This window comes from Lissotriton helveticus, chromosome 1_1 (assembly GCF_964261635.1).
Source record: "Lissotriton helveticus chromosome 1_1, aLisHel1.1, whole genome shotgun sequence".
NCBI lineage: Eukaryota > Metazoa > Chordata > Amphibia > Caudata > Salamandridae > Lissotriton > Lissotriton helveticus.
This window is the reverse complement of record NC_136057.1, coordinates 583,179,408-583,194,611: the sequence shown is the minus strand read 5'-3', so window position 1 is coordinate 583,194,611 and position 15,204 is coordinate 583,179,408. Positions and strand designations below refer to the sequence as shown.

The 15,204-nt window shown below is 43.3% G+C and overlaps 1 protein-coding gene across 1 annotated transcript in view; it reads left to right on the top strand.

Moving 5' to 3' along the window:
- Positions 1-15,204, top strand: part of ST8SIA1 (ST8 alpha-N-acetyl-neuraminide alpha-2,8-sialyltransferase 1) — a 602,520-nt gene that overhangs the window by 189,912 nt on the left and 397,404 nt on the right. The window contains exon 2 of the mRNA XM_078674082.1: positions 6,621-6,765. Coding sequence (XP_078530208.1) covers positions 6,621-6,765 — 145 coding nt within the window. The remainder of the gene's footprint in view (positions 1-6,620; positions 6,766-15,204) is intronic.

Sequence of the window (15,204 nt, the reverse complement as noted above, 5' to 3'; positions counted from 1 at the left end):
ACGGAGTTCTCATAACAAATCAAACCTATGACAACCTGGGCAAAACCCTGCGGCCATTGTTTTGATTTCACAGAGAACTTCAGTAAAAGAATGTGCTAACGAGCAAGTCGTATGACATCCTTATTGACGTATCTATGTCCATCCTTACGTCAATCTCGGCACCTTAAAGGTATAAATATTACCGATCTTGCCCTATGCAAACACACGCGTGGTGACGAGACGGAGCAGCCATACTTGCCGAAGCCAAGAGCAGAGCAGACCCCGCTGGCAGCAGCCCCGCCTTCCTGACGCGCTGAGAGACGCGCTGACTTCTCCTGCCGAGAAATCCAGCCCCGGCGTTTCTGGGTAGCCCTCGCAGGCAGCCTGGAATATCGAGACCAGAGAGAGAGATACCATTCCTCATTCATCCTAACTTCCAGGTACAGAACTGAATAACCCCTCACAGAGAATTCTTAAGTTATTTACTTGGCAAAAACAAACTTAACTTAAACTGTAACTTTCTATTCCCGCCCTTGTATTAGACTTAGGTCAGGTACACGGGGTAGGCGTATCTAGAAACACCAGTTGAGTACGTTTAGTCAAATGTATATGTGTATGTAATATATTTTATTCATTTTAAAACATCTTATGGCTTAGAAACCATATCAATGTTTTTACAGTATTATTTTATACTATTGCTTTTAATGTATGCACTTTACTTAACTATAAGTATTGCAATAATATCGATCCATTTCTCTTGTACGAGAAAAGAGACTCATCAATAAATAACACCTTTTTATTGAACACGCCCGTCTCTTCCTTTTCTCTACATTCTGATGAGACTAAGAATGCACGTACTGACTGAGTAAAATAAATTGCCTTTTGTTCACACGACTCTCGAGATATACTCTTGATTAGGGGAGAGCAAAGTTGTCATGTTCTATGGTTGTCAGAAACTAAATCCCTTCTTGTCTAATCAGGGGAGTTAATTCTTTCCTGAACATTCGAGAAAGTTTCTAGTGAACTCTGAGCTAAGCTGGCAAACCCAAAACTTTAAGTCTAGTATCGACAGTAGTAGACCTAGTTAACGTCTGGTCTAGGCCTTTACTGCTGTAGGTATTATTCCAATGCGCAGAGCCTATTTGGATGATAGGAACTACACTACATTAGTACTATGATGATGCCACTTTTAGCTTCCTTTTTCCAAGTTATATTTTGTTGCCGCAAATATTTTCAAGCAGATATCAATTTAAAATAAATCTAACTGATCTGTGTAAATATTGAATTTAGAAAGAACAATGTTTTTTAATCCAAAATACTATTGTGCTTGTCTCCATTACTGTTTTCAACTTATTACATGTTCATTTTGTATACTTATTCAGTGACAGTATATCCTCTTGTATTGTTTAACTCTCACAAATGATTAAAACATTATAGGCTAATTCAAAGGCTGATTTTGAACAAGGCCAATTGTGTAATTGGAGGCTGAAAGTGAACTAATAGTAAGTGTGGGGTGGGGTGGGGGGTTCACAATGTTTTTATCGCCTGCTCTTTGTGTATTCCTCTCTTTGTATTCCTCTCCAAAAAGTCTTACACTATGTGGAAGTCAAAAAGTTCTATATAAGTTTCTCTTTCACTTGAAAAGCAGGACTGTGGCATGATTTTGTATTCAGGTTAATTTGATTTGCCCAGCCCTAATAGCACCAGCACCTGGCATAGGCTAAGGCTGTCAGTTTCAGCGCTGTCAGGTCAGTGGCAAAAATGCATGACAATGCATTTCAGTGCGGTGATGCGGGAACACCACACTGAAATGGGTTAGCATCACGCCTGATGCGTGATACTTGGCAGGACTGCTTCCTCCAAATGCCTCCTTCTACTTTTCCAAGGACTTGTGAAGATTCTCTTATTATGGGTGTAATGTTTCTTTCTCTATTCAAGAAAAGCATTCTTTTACATTAATCTCATGAAATCTCCGATCGATTAATACAGTCACTACATTTTGTCCTAGTTGGGGCAGTGGTGGTCAGTGACTTCTGTATTCTACTTCTACAATGCCCCATATGCAACTGAAAGCACTAGAGTATGCACATTACAGGTCTGAATCAGGTAAATAATTGAGCCTTGAAAGACCTGACACAGTGTATGGTTAAGAGGGGCGATTGTCGAGGCCATTTTTACATCTTTATTGCTTGATTTTGCTCGCGAGAAAGTGTCACACATAGTCATTGAATGTCACTCATAATTACACTGAAATTATGAAAATGTCACACATAAGCAATGTGAAACCTTGGCAGCTATGCCTGTGTGAAAAACACTGCAACACCCATTCATTACACGTTGGGGCAGGGTTCATGCCAGGCTGCAAAGCAGACCGTTTACACCCTCCTTCTGTGATGCTATGGCACGAAAACTGCACTATGATAGATTTTTATATATTGTGACCTGTTTTCAATAAACACAGCGCTATAGTGCCCTGAGACAGCAGTTCCCGGTCCATGGCTCTCTTGCAGCCCTTTACAACTATGGTGTGTCGCTAACACCTGTCCCAGTGGCTTGAATGATCATTCATTGTGACAGCCCCCCACCCCGCAAGTAGTGTAAATTCCCTTTCACATCCGATTATGGCAGACCTTTCACACGTCACGTTTTGTTAATGCTTCACAATCATCTCACCAGGGAAGCAGGGCGTGAACAAAGGGTCTAGCTCCAGTCTCTCGCGCCGCAGCAGACGGCTCCAGCCTCGCGCGCGGAGAGCGCGGATGCATCGTTAGCACGGTTCCCGTCCCTTACTGGGGCGCTAATTCTTGAGGCGATAAGCACCCCCTTTCTGTTGCTTCAGATGTAGGCGGGGGTCAGCTGTTGGCGCACCCGCCCCCCCCCCCCCCACCGTTAACGCATCGCTGCACTTTAGGAGCCGGGTCACACTGTGACAAGAGAGTAGTAAGACACACGCTACGGCTTTTACAGAACTCGAAAATTGAGTAATTGGCATGTAGTGCTTGAGAACTCATCATTTTATAAATAATCCTAGTGACTACAGCTGGCCTTCAATGCCTGCTTTGTTAAAGAGACCTCCGCTGACATACGACCTTGTGCTTTTTGCGTGAGTGAAGACACGCAGTGTAAAAGCACAGTAACATGAATAATAAGATAAGATAAGGTTAGTAGTGACGTCATTCGGAAGTGAAAACGAGGCCAGAGGCACAAAAAAAAGTGATCATGGGTTAATTGTCTTTCTTCCATTTCTCAGAAACGTTCATGAACAATAAATAGGGCGCATGCTGCTTTTTATTATGAGATTATTTCACAAGCAAAAGGGTCTGGAATGCTCACCTTGGCTGCCCTGTCCAACTAACGTCTCTGGCTAGTGATAGCCACACAGGCTTTGCTTGCCCTTACCAACTATTCGCTGGGCACGAGCATCGTCAATCAGTCATTCAAAGAGTGCTCGCTCAAGTTCCTTTCATCCCTCTGGTGATTTGGCTTTGCACATAAAACAAACAAATAAAAAAAATGGTTATCTGGTCTCTCTAGCTCTCACGGTACGCCCTACCGTCACTTACCTGATTTTTAGTACCCACGACTGTGGAGCTCACTTTATCCTATTTATTTTGTTGTTTAATTGTAGTTTTTGTTGTGTCATACCCCCTATGGTTTTTTGGGTGGTTATTGCTCAAGTAAAAAAGTGCAAAGAGCAAGATAATGATATGTCAGTATTCTGTCATCGATATTAAGGATTCAAACCCTTGACTAGGGGCTCTAGGATATGGGTACTCGCAAACATTTCCCCAGGGGCCAGAATGTTTGGTCTGTGATGTGACCGAGGGCCGCATTGATGCCAGCAGGGTGGCAGTAAGGAAATGTGGGGCACAGGGGAGGTGGGGGGTTTAGCAAGGTGTTTGTAGGGGAATTGAAGCATACACATATGGGGGCCGATTATGATCGCAGACGGACTTTCGTCCGTCCGCGATCACTGAGGAGGAGGGAACGTCCGCATGGGCTGCGGCGTTCCCTCCTGTGCGATTAGGATGTGACCGCCACCCTGGCGGTCACATCCTCTATTACTAACATTGCGGCGGGTGCGGCTTCAAGCTGCACCCGCAGCAATGTCAAAAATGCAGGTGTTGCATTTGTATGCAGAAAGAGGCAGGCACCGCGTGGTGCCTGCCGCTTTCCGCATACAAATGCAGGGGGGTACCATAGGTACCCCCCATGTGCACCCTCCACCCCCCCTTCACCTAGGGGGCCCGCAACGGGCCCCCGCAGTGAAGTTACACATGCTTTTCCACGGCAGAAAAGCCGCCGCGGAAAAGCATGTTTCACATCCCATCCTAATCTGGCTGACGGTATCTGAGAGACACCGTCACCATATTAGGGCTTTACCGCCGCGGTTGTAAGCCAACCGCGGCGGAAAAGCAGCAGACGGAAACCAGGACCCACCAGCCATCCTAATGTGGCGGTGGGTCTTTGGTGGGTCCGCAGCGGATTTTCCCCATCCTCCGGGCCGGCGGTGGCTTCCGCCGGCCCAGAGGATGCGGAAAATCCGCTATCCTAATAAGCCCCCTAGTGTCTGAGTTGCATAATGTGAAACCAAAAGTTTGAGATTAATCCTAGCTTCTCCAATTAACCAAATTGTGTTATCCTAGGCAATTGATTTATTTCACTTTCCCTCCTTTTTCTTCATTATCACATTCATGACTTCAGGATGTGTTACAAAACCTTCTGTGTTTGATTTAATTAACTATAATGCTTGTGTATACTAGAAGCCCAGGCCACCCAAAGAGCTCACTTAACAACTGACTTGCCTTTTAGTTCAGTATTGGCATTGTTGTCAGGGTGGAGGAAAGAATGAATGGTTATAAATTCATGTTTGAAAATTATCACTTAAAAAAGTACTTCTCAACCCACTGATATAATCTGATGTACTAAGGTAAAATAATTCTGCATGTTAATGGAATACACTTTTTGCAATTTGAAAATACTTCATCATATCTTTACACTTTTTCTGTAAGATGTCTTTAAAATGAAGAAGGTATTTCTAAAGTTTAGCAGTGCAGGACACCCTAGTTACTTCCTTTCTTTATCTTCAATTAACCTTCAAATAATTTCTTGCCTGTTTGTTTAACATTATTTATGTTATTGTTGAGCCCAGTGCTGCTGTTGACCAGGGGCCGCATGTAAAGGTCAGGAGGGCCATGCGGCCCCCGGCTGTAAGTTGAGTATCACTGCTCTAGAACATATTGACACCATGCAACAAGTGAGCTGTCAGGAGGTTTTACAAGTGACTTGTGGATCTTGCGCAAGTGTAGGGATCTCAGGATTTCTTTTTGCTAGTGAAATCTTGCTTCATGGACTCATTTGTGAAGCTGGTGATTTCACCCTTTAGTTATTTGGTATAGTCGTTGTTAGGATGTAGTTCATTACCAAGTTGTCTTTTTATTTTGTATACGACTATGCTCCCTGCCTTATCAGCTGGTTTAATAAAATGTGGTTGTTCTTACTACTGGCATGACATGCTTGAAAGCTCAGAGACAGCTGTACTTCATCTAGGATGTATTTCCAACTGTAACTTGTTAAGGTCAGAGAAGATTTAATGCGCCAATGTGGACATCATTTTACAAATAGTACTTTTTATAAAGTTGGAATGAGTCAGAGGGTGTACACGAGGAAAGTCTAGAAATGGATCCTTTCTCTGGGGTATGTCATGTGAGATTACGGTAATCCGGCTCTTTACATGATACAACACAAATAAGAATAGATTTATTACGGTATTATTTGGGCTACATTTATTTAGTATCAATTAGATGTATTTCTATTGACTAGCATATGTGGGCAGCTTTGGAGCATGTGTTGAGTTCTTATTTGTAATAGGTTCCAAGTGACGTCGGAGAACAGGTATGACGCCTGCACAATGGCACCCAAGCTTAGTTCAGCTGTCCTGCTCACCTGGTTCTAGCAGAAACCCTTGGTATCTGATCAGCTGGAGTTTGCAGCAGCTCTTTCAGATGACCAGGGTTATTTTTGCTGGGCTCAGCACGGTGGCGCGCTCTACTGAAATGTCTGGAGCTCCGTGCACTTTGACCATTGCATATTTTCAGTGTGCTTAAAGTAAGCCGTCTGATCTCCGCGCAGGGTGTTCAGTAGCGCTTTACAAAAACTCAGAGGAAAATAAAATTAAGCACACTTCGCAATAAGGGGTGTGGATGTAACTGAAGCCCCCTCTGCTTTGCACTACTGAGATAGGAGGTGGCTGTTGAGTGACTGAATCAGTTTTCTGTGTTCAATGCCGCCTCCATATCATTGAGGTACATTCCTCTCCACATATCACATTGTTAGTCAAGTGAATTAAGTTATATTGAAATTAATCTTGTGGTCGCGGCATATTGTACGAGAGTTGTCAAATGTGACAGGATTATGACTTTATAATTTTGTTTTGAAACAAAAACAGCATATATACACTAAAAATAGTTATGGCGACGTGGTTGAGATTACATTTCATATCGTGGCTGGTGATACGTTTCCCATCATTTCCCTCTGTAGAGCCTCGTCTCACGCAGAGTTTGGAAGTCTGGTCTCATGCAGAGTGCGGTGCCTTTAATTGAGCTGCAAAATGACCTTTTCTCCTCTGCTTCCTTTGTTAGGAGTCTGCTGCAGAACTGCTGTGACCCGGGCCACTTCTTCGCTCTGACAAAACAGAACACCCCCGTGGGAAAGAATCTGTGGTTTGACGGTGAATTTTTTCACTCTGTAACGATCGACAACTCAACGCACTCTCTATTTCCGCAGGTGAGTGCACAAAAGACTCGCTCTTTCCTCTGGATGCTCAAAAAGAAAAACATGCCCATTACTGTATATCTCTTTAAAAAACACATTTCGACTCTATGTACGGGCCGAGTGCAAGGGAGTAGGCAGATAAATATACTACTTCCCCTCCCTTCCCTCTTGTAATCTATGCAACGTTCATCCATCCTTTCTTTTCTCCTATTAATTGCTCATTCTCTTCACCATCCTTCGTTCCATCTTTCTTCCCAGCCATCTCTCCCTCCTGCTATCCATCCATCCATCCATCCATCCATCCATCCATCCACCTCTCTCTCCGTCCATTTAACCTTCTCTCCATCCTCTTCCTAATCGCACCCTTCTTTCCGCCTTTCAGTTTGTTCGCTCTTACTGCATGTTATGTTCTACTCCATCGTCCCATTATGCAGCTTTGATTTGGGAGGCTACAGGGGTAATACAGTTCCTCATCAAAGTCAAAGCACCAAAAATTTAAGTTTTAAAGGTTTTGTGGTACACACACTTCCCAAGGGCACCCAATTCCCAAGGGCACCCACATCCGGCCCAAACTGCTAAAGGAGGGGGATCCTGACGCCTCTGACTGGGTGCTTGGAAGGCACGTTTCAAAGAAGAAAAGAGCTATTATGACCCAGCATGGGAGCACTAATGTTAAACTTCCATTCTCCTCCCGAGGTATTAACTTTTTAATGCTAGTTTTCTGCTCGATTGACTAATTTTTTCAGCAGTCTTCACAGGTAGTATTTCAACCCGAAGCTTTAGTTACCAGAGCTGACTGCAGCGTTGCACGTTCAAAGTCGCGCAGTGCAAACCGGACACATTTGCCATTCAGTCGTTGGAGCACAGGTGACATCATGGGTCACATCCTGTAGTTCATCAGTAATAATAACAGAAGTGTGAGATTAGAGAGGATAGTGATTGATGCGAGAGTAGAAGAGAAGGGCCCTAAAGGGTGTGGCATGAAAAGGGAAGATTGCGGCGAGTGGGCTTGATAAAAGGGTGTCACCCACTTCTTGTTATGGGGCTAGAACTTTCATTTATTTATTTAGTTGTGCTTCTCTGTGGCACAAATCCATGTAAAATAGTTAAAAATTACATTGGTAAGGCATCCATATTCCACTGAGTAAGTAAAACAAATTACAGAATTTGTTTGACTCTTCTTGTGCCTCCGTCTATCCATGGCAAGCCACTGAGTATTGCATACTTAACAACACATGTAAATTAATTTAAAGACATCATCTCGCAGATGAGTGCAGTCAAAGGAATTTACTATAGGATTTCTGCCATCTTGATAAAGGGCAAGTGGTAATAATGTTTGCTTGTGGTATGAATCCTTCCCTGAGTGAACTCATTAATTTTGTAGCGTTTGTAGCTTATGGATGTCGGATCCTCCCCGTTATGTTATGTTATGTTCTACTGCATTTCTAAAGCGCTCATCTACTCAGAGTATCCCGGCGCTGCTACCCTAAACCCCCACCACCAGTTGAACTGGAAGAGCCTCTAAAAGAATGGGCTCAGAACAGTAGTGTTTTTAGGTTCTTTTTGAAGACAGCCGGATCCGAAATCCTCCTGAGAGCAAGAGGAAGCTCATTCCAGGCTAGACCAGCCTTACGGGTGAAAGAACAGCCCCCTAGCCTCTGGCATGAAAAGCGTGGGTTCTGAATAAGAAGTTGGTCGGAGGACCGCAAAGTCCTGGAAGGAATATAGAAAGAAAAGCGCTTCTGTAGATAAAGTGGGCCCAGTCCATACAAGGCCCGATGGAAAATGGCCAGCATTTTAAATTTCAAACGGGCCTCAACTGGGAGCCAATGAAGGTGGCGGAGATGGACCCGCACGCTCTGCCTGGAAGAGAGACCCTGAAGGAGACGAGCAGCCGCATTTTGGATTACCTGTAATTTTTTTATCAGATAGCCTGCACATCCCACTAAGAGCGCGTTGGAGTAGTCCAGCCGGGAAAGGATCAATGCCCGGACTACAATTTCTTTAGCCTCAACCGGCAGAAGGGGGAGGAATTTGCGCAGGGTTTTAAGTATGCCAAAACAGGTCCCTGTAAGTTTTTTGACATGCGTCGCAAAATTCAAATTTTCCTCGAAATAGACACCCACGTTTTTTGCAAGGCCCTTATCTGATTGGGGGGTGGAAAGTCCATGGGCCACAGTCTGGTACGGAACCCCACAGGAAAAGCTCCAAACAGGAGCTCCTCCGACTTCTCCTCATTGCACTTAAGTTGTGCATTGGCCAACCAGCGAAACACCGCGGAAAGACAGCGCTGCGCCGTGTTGTCCGAGTCCTCACCCCTTCTCCAGGTAAACAATAACTGCGTGTCATCCGCATAGGCCATCACCCCAGTAGCCCTTTAAAGTATTGTATTTTTATTTTAACATGACCAAAGACAATTGAATGGTAAGATTCTGTGTAGGATGCTGACTGTGCATAATAATGGGCTTGACACATTTGTCACATAAGCTATCGATCTGTGGCTGCATAATCAACATAGTTCAACAAAAATAGTTTCTAAGTCAAACAGAGCAAAGCTTACTAAGAAGATTGTACTTGGAATGCTGCACAGCGTCTGACACTTTTCTTAAATTAACTGGTCACATTTCACTGCTTGCTGCTTTATTCAGGAATTAAATAGGTGTCCCTTTCTCCCTTGTAGTGTTAATACTTTTTGTATATTCTAACTCCTGAGTGGTTGGTTGTAGCGAATTTGTATTTTATGTACAACCATACATATTTACAATAATTTCATGCAAGGAAGAAATAATTAAATTGTTTTTTACATTAAAATGTTTCGTTTTATTGATGGTAATTTATGTGAGCGTCACAATGTTCTCGAATCAGGTTTGCTTCTTTTGTATGACCAATGTTTTACCTCTTTAAGGGGATCCTTGGCCAACAATTGCCTATTGACTATGTGGTGTTCATAATTGTTTTGCAGAGCTCTTTCTTTTTAGAAAGTGGTGCATCTTCAAGACCTTTGGTGTGAACACAGAACAATTCCCAAATGAAATTCAAAGATGTAGGTGTTAACACAGTCTGCAAGCATAAAACTAAGGCGGTGCAGTTTTGATTAATGTGTGAAAACATAGGTTTGTGATCGTCTAATTGTAGCACTGCATATATCGCTCTGTGAGGGAGGGGTAAAAGTGTTCTAAAACAGTGTTCATTAATTGCTGGAGAATAACATTCTGCAAAGTAATTAATGCAATTATATATATATATATGTATATATATCTATATATACATATATATATATATATATATTCAAACATACATATATATATATATATATATATATATATATATATATATTTCAAACATTATTTCCAAAGAAACAGTGACATTAAAAAAAAAAACAGTTCCACTTTTATCTATTCTTGTGTGTTGAAATGCAATAGTAACTAGATATTCCTAGATAGACCCATTCTTGCAGACTTTGAGCAGTTTTAGTAGTGGAGCCAAAGAAAGGCAGATCAGACAGAGAATGACAGCGAGAGAACAGAGAAAAAGTGTAAGAAATCTAAAAAAAAATAGGTAAATTCGCTGGCGGTATAGCATGGGGAAGAAATTATGGTAGGGCTGGAGAGGGAAGATGAAGAGAAGCATTGAGAAAAGAGAGAAACGAGATTTGAGCAGCAGATCCCAGGAAAGTGTAATAGATAATTGATGATTAGGAAGGGCGTTCAAGGAGATGGAGAGAAAGAGGTCAAATGTGACTGGAAGTCAGTATATGACAGAAGGTGGCATTGTATAGAGGAGCAGTAAGAAAAGGAAACTGCCACCCTTAGTGCATACACATGATCCGCAGCTTTACTTTGTTAAGGGGTTGGAGGGTCTCCAGCTAGTGCACCCAGTTCTGGTGCGGTCACATGCAAACTCGCCAGTGTGCCTCTTTAATAATATTTTACACTTAAAAAGGGCTCAAATGTTGGACATTCGAGGCACTAGGGTAAACTACTAATTGCTCATCAAGGGAGCCTTTGGAGGTACCAATGGGCAATAGGACAATAGTTACAGATCTGTGGTCAAAACCATTGACAAACAAGCATGACAGCAGAGCAGCCTGGATTAGGGAAACAAAGCCTCAGTAGGGGAAGGTATGGATGTCCTTTCAAAAGCTAACCCACCAGCTCTAAAGCCATCATGTCCAATTGAGTACTAATGATGCTGCTTTTAGGCATGAAAGTCAGGAGCTGAGACAGAAATGAAAAGAGCATCATAAGAGGACTCAACATTTCAATGAGGAAGCCCTGAGAGACTCTGCTCCTCAAACGCCTGGCCTGGCTAAGAGAAGAATGGCATGTGAATGATAGAAACCACAAACTTACTGGTAGTCAGTTGGTGTTAATCTCAGAGTTAGCCACATCGATGTAATTTACCAGCATAAACTGCTGGAGTTTGAGCCACACAGTTCATTTGAGGAGATAAGGTATGCACACTCGCTCTCAAAACTTCCTATTGATTTTCACACCAAAATATCTGTCCTGGAAGACTGCATGCATTTATGATAGCAAACAAATTCCATTTGACATATAAACTCACATACATGATGAAAATCTTCCAAAGTGCTTTTAAAACCCTTACTTACCATGCATTCGCTACCTACCTTACTCTCACCACAGTCCTGACAAATTTGAACTTGTAGGCAGGGCTTTAAATGGGCTGTTACTGTCCAGTACTGAAAACCTACACTTCTTTATTTTGAAAGGGACAGAGAGTACCTGCACTTCTCACCATTCTCACCATTCTTGCAATACATTCAATGTGAGAGTATGTCACTTCTGAGGAGCAAACAGGGACTCTAAAGAGTGAGTACCTGCACTTATATATTTCCATTTAAAGCATTGCTGGTAGGAAAGGAAGAAAGAGAGACTGTGGGAATGACCAGGCTGTCTCTGGTCTCAACAATTTTCTGAGCACCTCTTTCTAAAACACATCCTCTCTCCATGTTCCCTTTTTGAGCCCATTATTCATACCTGCTGCAATATTCTCCTTCTGCCTTCCACAGACGCTGGGGAAAAGAAACTCTGCTGAGTCACCCTCCTGCCAGCTGACGCCAACGCCAAAGCTGCGGTAAAGGAGACTGCTGCCAGGTGTCTTGCTCGACACAGCTGGACACCGTTTGCCACCACCGTGAGGGGACTACAAGTCCCATCACCCTGTGAGGTGCACACATCGTGCATCATCGTTTGAGCGCCAGGAGGTGCTCAAAAGGAGGGCCGGGCTCCTGCAGCGCGCCCGTCAGAGCTAGAAAGAGGCTGGGCCTCCTCCCTAATGCTTGTCAAATGGGTAAGCGCAAACATTTGGGCAACCGGGAGCAGGAGGGCTTAAAGGCTAAAATTCCCAGAAAGACTCCCTCAATAATTTCTTATCTGACCTCGGCCATGGGAGCCTTGAATAAGGAGATTGCTAATGCTGAAAAGGAGTTGGGCTTGGGTACAAGTCAAACTTGTGGTGAAGGGTCCGAGGCAGTCGAACATTTACATCATATCCCAGTACCATTGGAACCGGTGGTATTGATTAGTACCCCAAACATAAGGAGGGAAACCCAAACCCATGAGTTTGTCTTGCCAGAGGTTGTTACTGCTGAAACCCCCGTTCTTGATAAAGATCGACCTACATTGGATATGAATGGGGCTCCTGAGGAGAGAAAGGGCATTAGCAGAAAACCCAGGAAATGGCAAAAAGGTGTAACAAAAGGACCTACAAAACTGTCGCCCAAGCTGGATGAAAATTTTCAACTGACTTTACGGAACTTGATAGAGGAGATCTTTAGTGAGCGGTTTGAGTCCATATTAACTGGCATTTTTGCCAAATATGTTATTGATACTCTTAGTACGTGTGTTGGGGAGCTTAAGAAGAAATATGAGAGGTTGGACTTCTTTATAGGGGATATAAAGTATCCCACGCAAAGTATACTAAAAGCTGCACTATTACCTAGTCCTCCTGTAGGGGGTGGTTCGATCTTGCCAGGGAATGATCTAGGCAAGCCCTTACATCAACTCCCAGGGAGAGAGGTAAAATCTAATTCTGATGTTATAGTGGTGGATGTTCAAATCTTAGGCGCACCAGCGGCGAAGTCTTGCCAAAGTATCCCTAGCCTAGATAACCTGAAACCCGCTGGCTTGTCGCTGTTAGATATTGAGAAGCGTGTCCCCCAGATTGACAAAACAAGTCATAAGAGTAGTAGAATTAATCTTCCACCAGAAGCCACCCCCTTAGTTGCGGTTCTTGTTGGGGTTCCACCTGTTAGGGTCCCTGACAGTGAATCCACATTGGCCCTGATATGCAAAACGAAACATTGGTGGGACCAATATTGTACTGGCTATGCTGAGATTTGTGCACACCTCATAATGGCTAGAAGGGTGGCCTGGGTGGGAAACGGTCCCAAAAAGGTAGCTGGTGATTGTATTATAGTCAACTTCAATAATCGGATTGTTGTTGACAAGCTGTTTTGGGACTCGTCTACCGTGAAAGGGGGTGACATCAGGGCATTACCATTGGGTTTTTTCTATCCCCTGGCAAGTATTTCTAGAGGAGGGGATGGAGCAAGGGTGGCAGACTCAACCAGATATCTTCAGCCCCTGACTTGTCCCCCTCACAGAAGAAGCGCTACGTCAGGTTTTAAGAATAATTTTAGGGGGCTACGTACACCATCACATCTCGTACCCTGTTTGCCCGGGATGGCTGAGGGAGACTTCCCCCTCTTAAATAGATTCTCGCCTCTTGCACAATTGGACGGGAACGATTGGCTGAATGGGAAAGAGGGTGGTAATGCTGATCCTCACTCCAAGGGCCCTGTTACATTTGACGCAGGAGGCGAAACTGCAATAAACTGTACCATATTTAGCTGGAATATTGCGTGCCTGAGGTCAAAAAGAGATGATCGATTTGGTCGGATTTTATTAAACCCTATGATATAATAGCGTTACAGGAAACTTGGTATACGGGGGCTAATTTCTGGTTGTATGGGTTTAGGTCTTTTTTTCAACCTGCTCGTCCCACCTGAGCAGGTAGAGCAATAGGGGGTTTAGTGCTCCTCCTCTCCCTTAAACTAAATGGCTCATCAAAAAGGTTAGAGGTTGATTACTCAAACTGCTTGGTAGTAGAAGTAACGGTTCCCAATTACCTGAAACTATTACTGGTAAACTTTTATAACTCAGGGGAATCTGCTTTCAGGAATGAACACTTGTGTTTTCTTAAATTGTTCTTAGAAGAATATAGGCTAAAACAATCCACTTTTTATCATGTATTATTAATGGGCGATTTTAATGTTCATTTGTGTGAATTAAATTGTCAGATTGATGATCACTTAGGACATAGTCACTCAGTGACTCCTCACTTTGAACATTCATCTCGGGGGGAGGCCCTAGAGGACCTTTTGGCCCAAGGCGATCTTTTTGAACCTATTTTTTTTAGTCCTCTAGAGAGGTGTCCCACCTTTAAATCTAAGAATAAAGACACTATTATTGACTATATATTGGGTTGCTAGATAAAGTAGTTTTCTGTAATTCTAGGTTGTCACCTTACAGCGACCATAACCCCGTTATCTTAGTCCTGGATATTGGTGTGGGCATCTTGGGTTTTGGGGGGGGAGGGAACCAGGGAGTTAACTGTCTGGAAACACGTGTCCAGGGGTGGAGGCTCAAGTGGTCTAACGTAACGCCTGACTCTTTTTTTCTGATCTGTGTTTGAAGGCTGAAGGGAACCTTGCTATGTGCGCTGACTCCTCTAATCCAAAGGTTTTGGTCCTTAAAGCCTTTGAGTGCGTATGTAGTCAGATTGCAGCAGATCTGACGATAAGTACCAAGACTAAAATGAATCGTGACATTAGATGGTTCGATGATAAATGCTTAAGTGCTCATTGTTTATTAATTTCAGCTTTGAAAAGTATACCCCGAGATTGGGCTTTGGTAGCAAGCCTTAGAAAGCAGTATAAATTAGTAGTGCATTCTCGAAAAACAGCGATAAAGTCAGAGGCCTGGAACGCCCTCTTATCTTTAGGGATCTTAAAAGACAGTTGTAGATTCTGGGCTATTGTAAATGCTTCTCAGGAGAATGACGTGCAGGATTGTAATATTACAGAAGCACAGAGATTAGATCATTTGGGGCAATTTATGGCTCCAATACAATATTGTCTTTCATTGCTAGCCCACCGCCGCCCGACAAGCAATAGCCCCATTAGTGTTCAGTGAGGAGGATATTGAGAGAGCTATAAAAGAGTCTTCCAGTAATAAAGCCCCTGGACCTGACGGAGTCCCTGCTGATCTATACAAATGTGAACCTAAATTCTGGGCAACAATATTGGCTGATGCTTTTAATGCTTCCGGTATGCAAGGGTTTCCGGCATCCTGGAGCCAATCTATTATCATTCCAGTTTTTAAAACAGGCCAGAGAGGGGACCCGCGGTGCTATAGACCCATATCG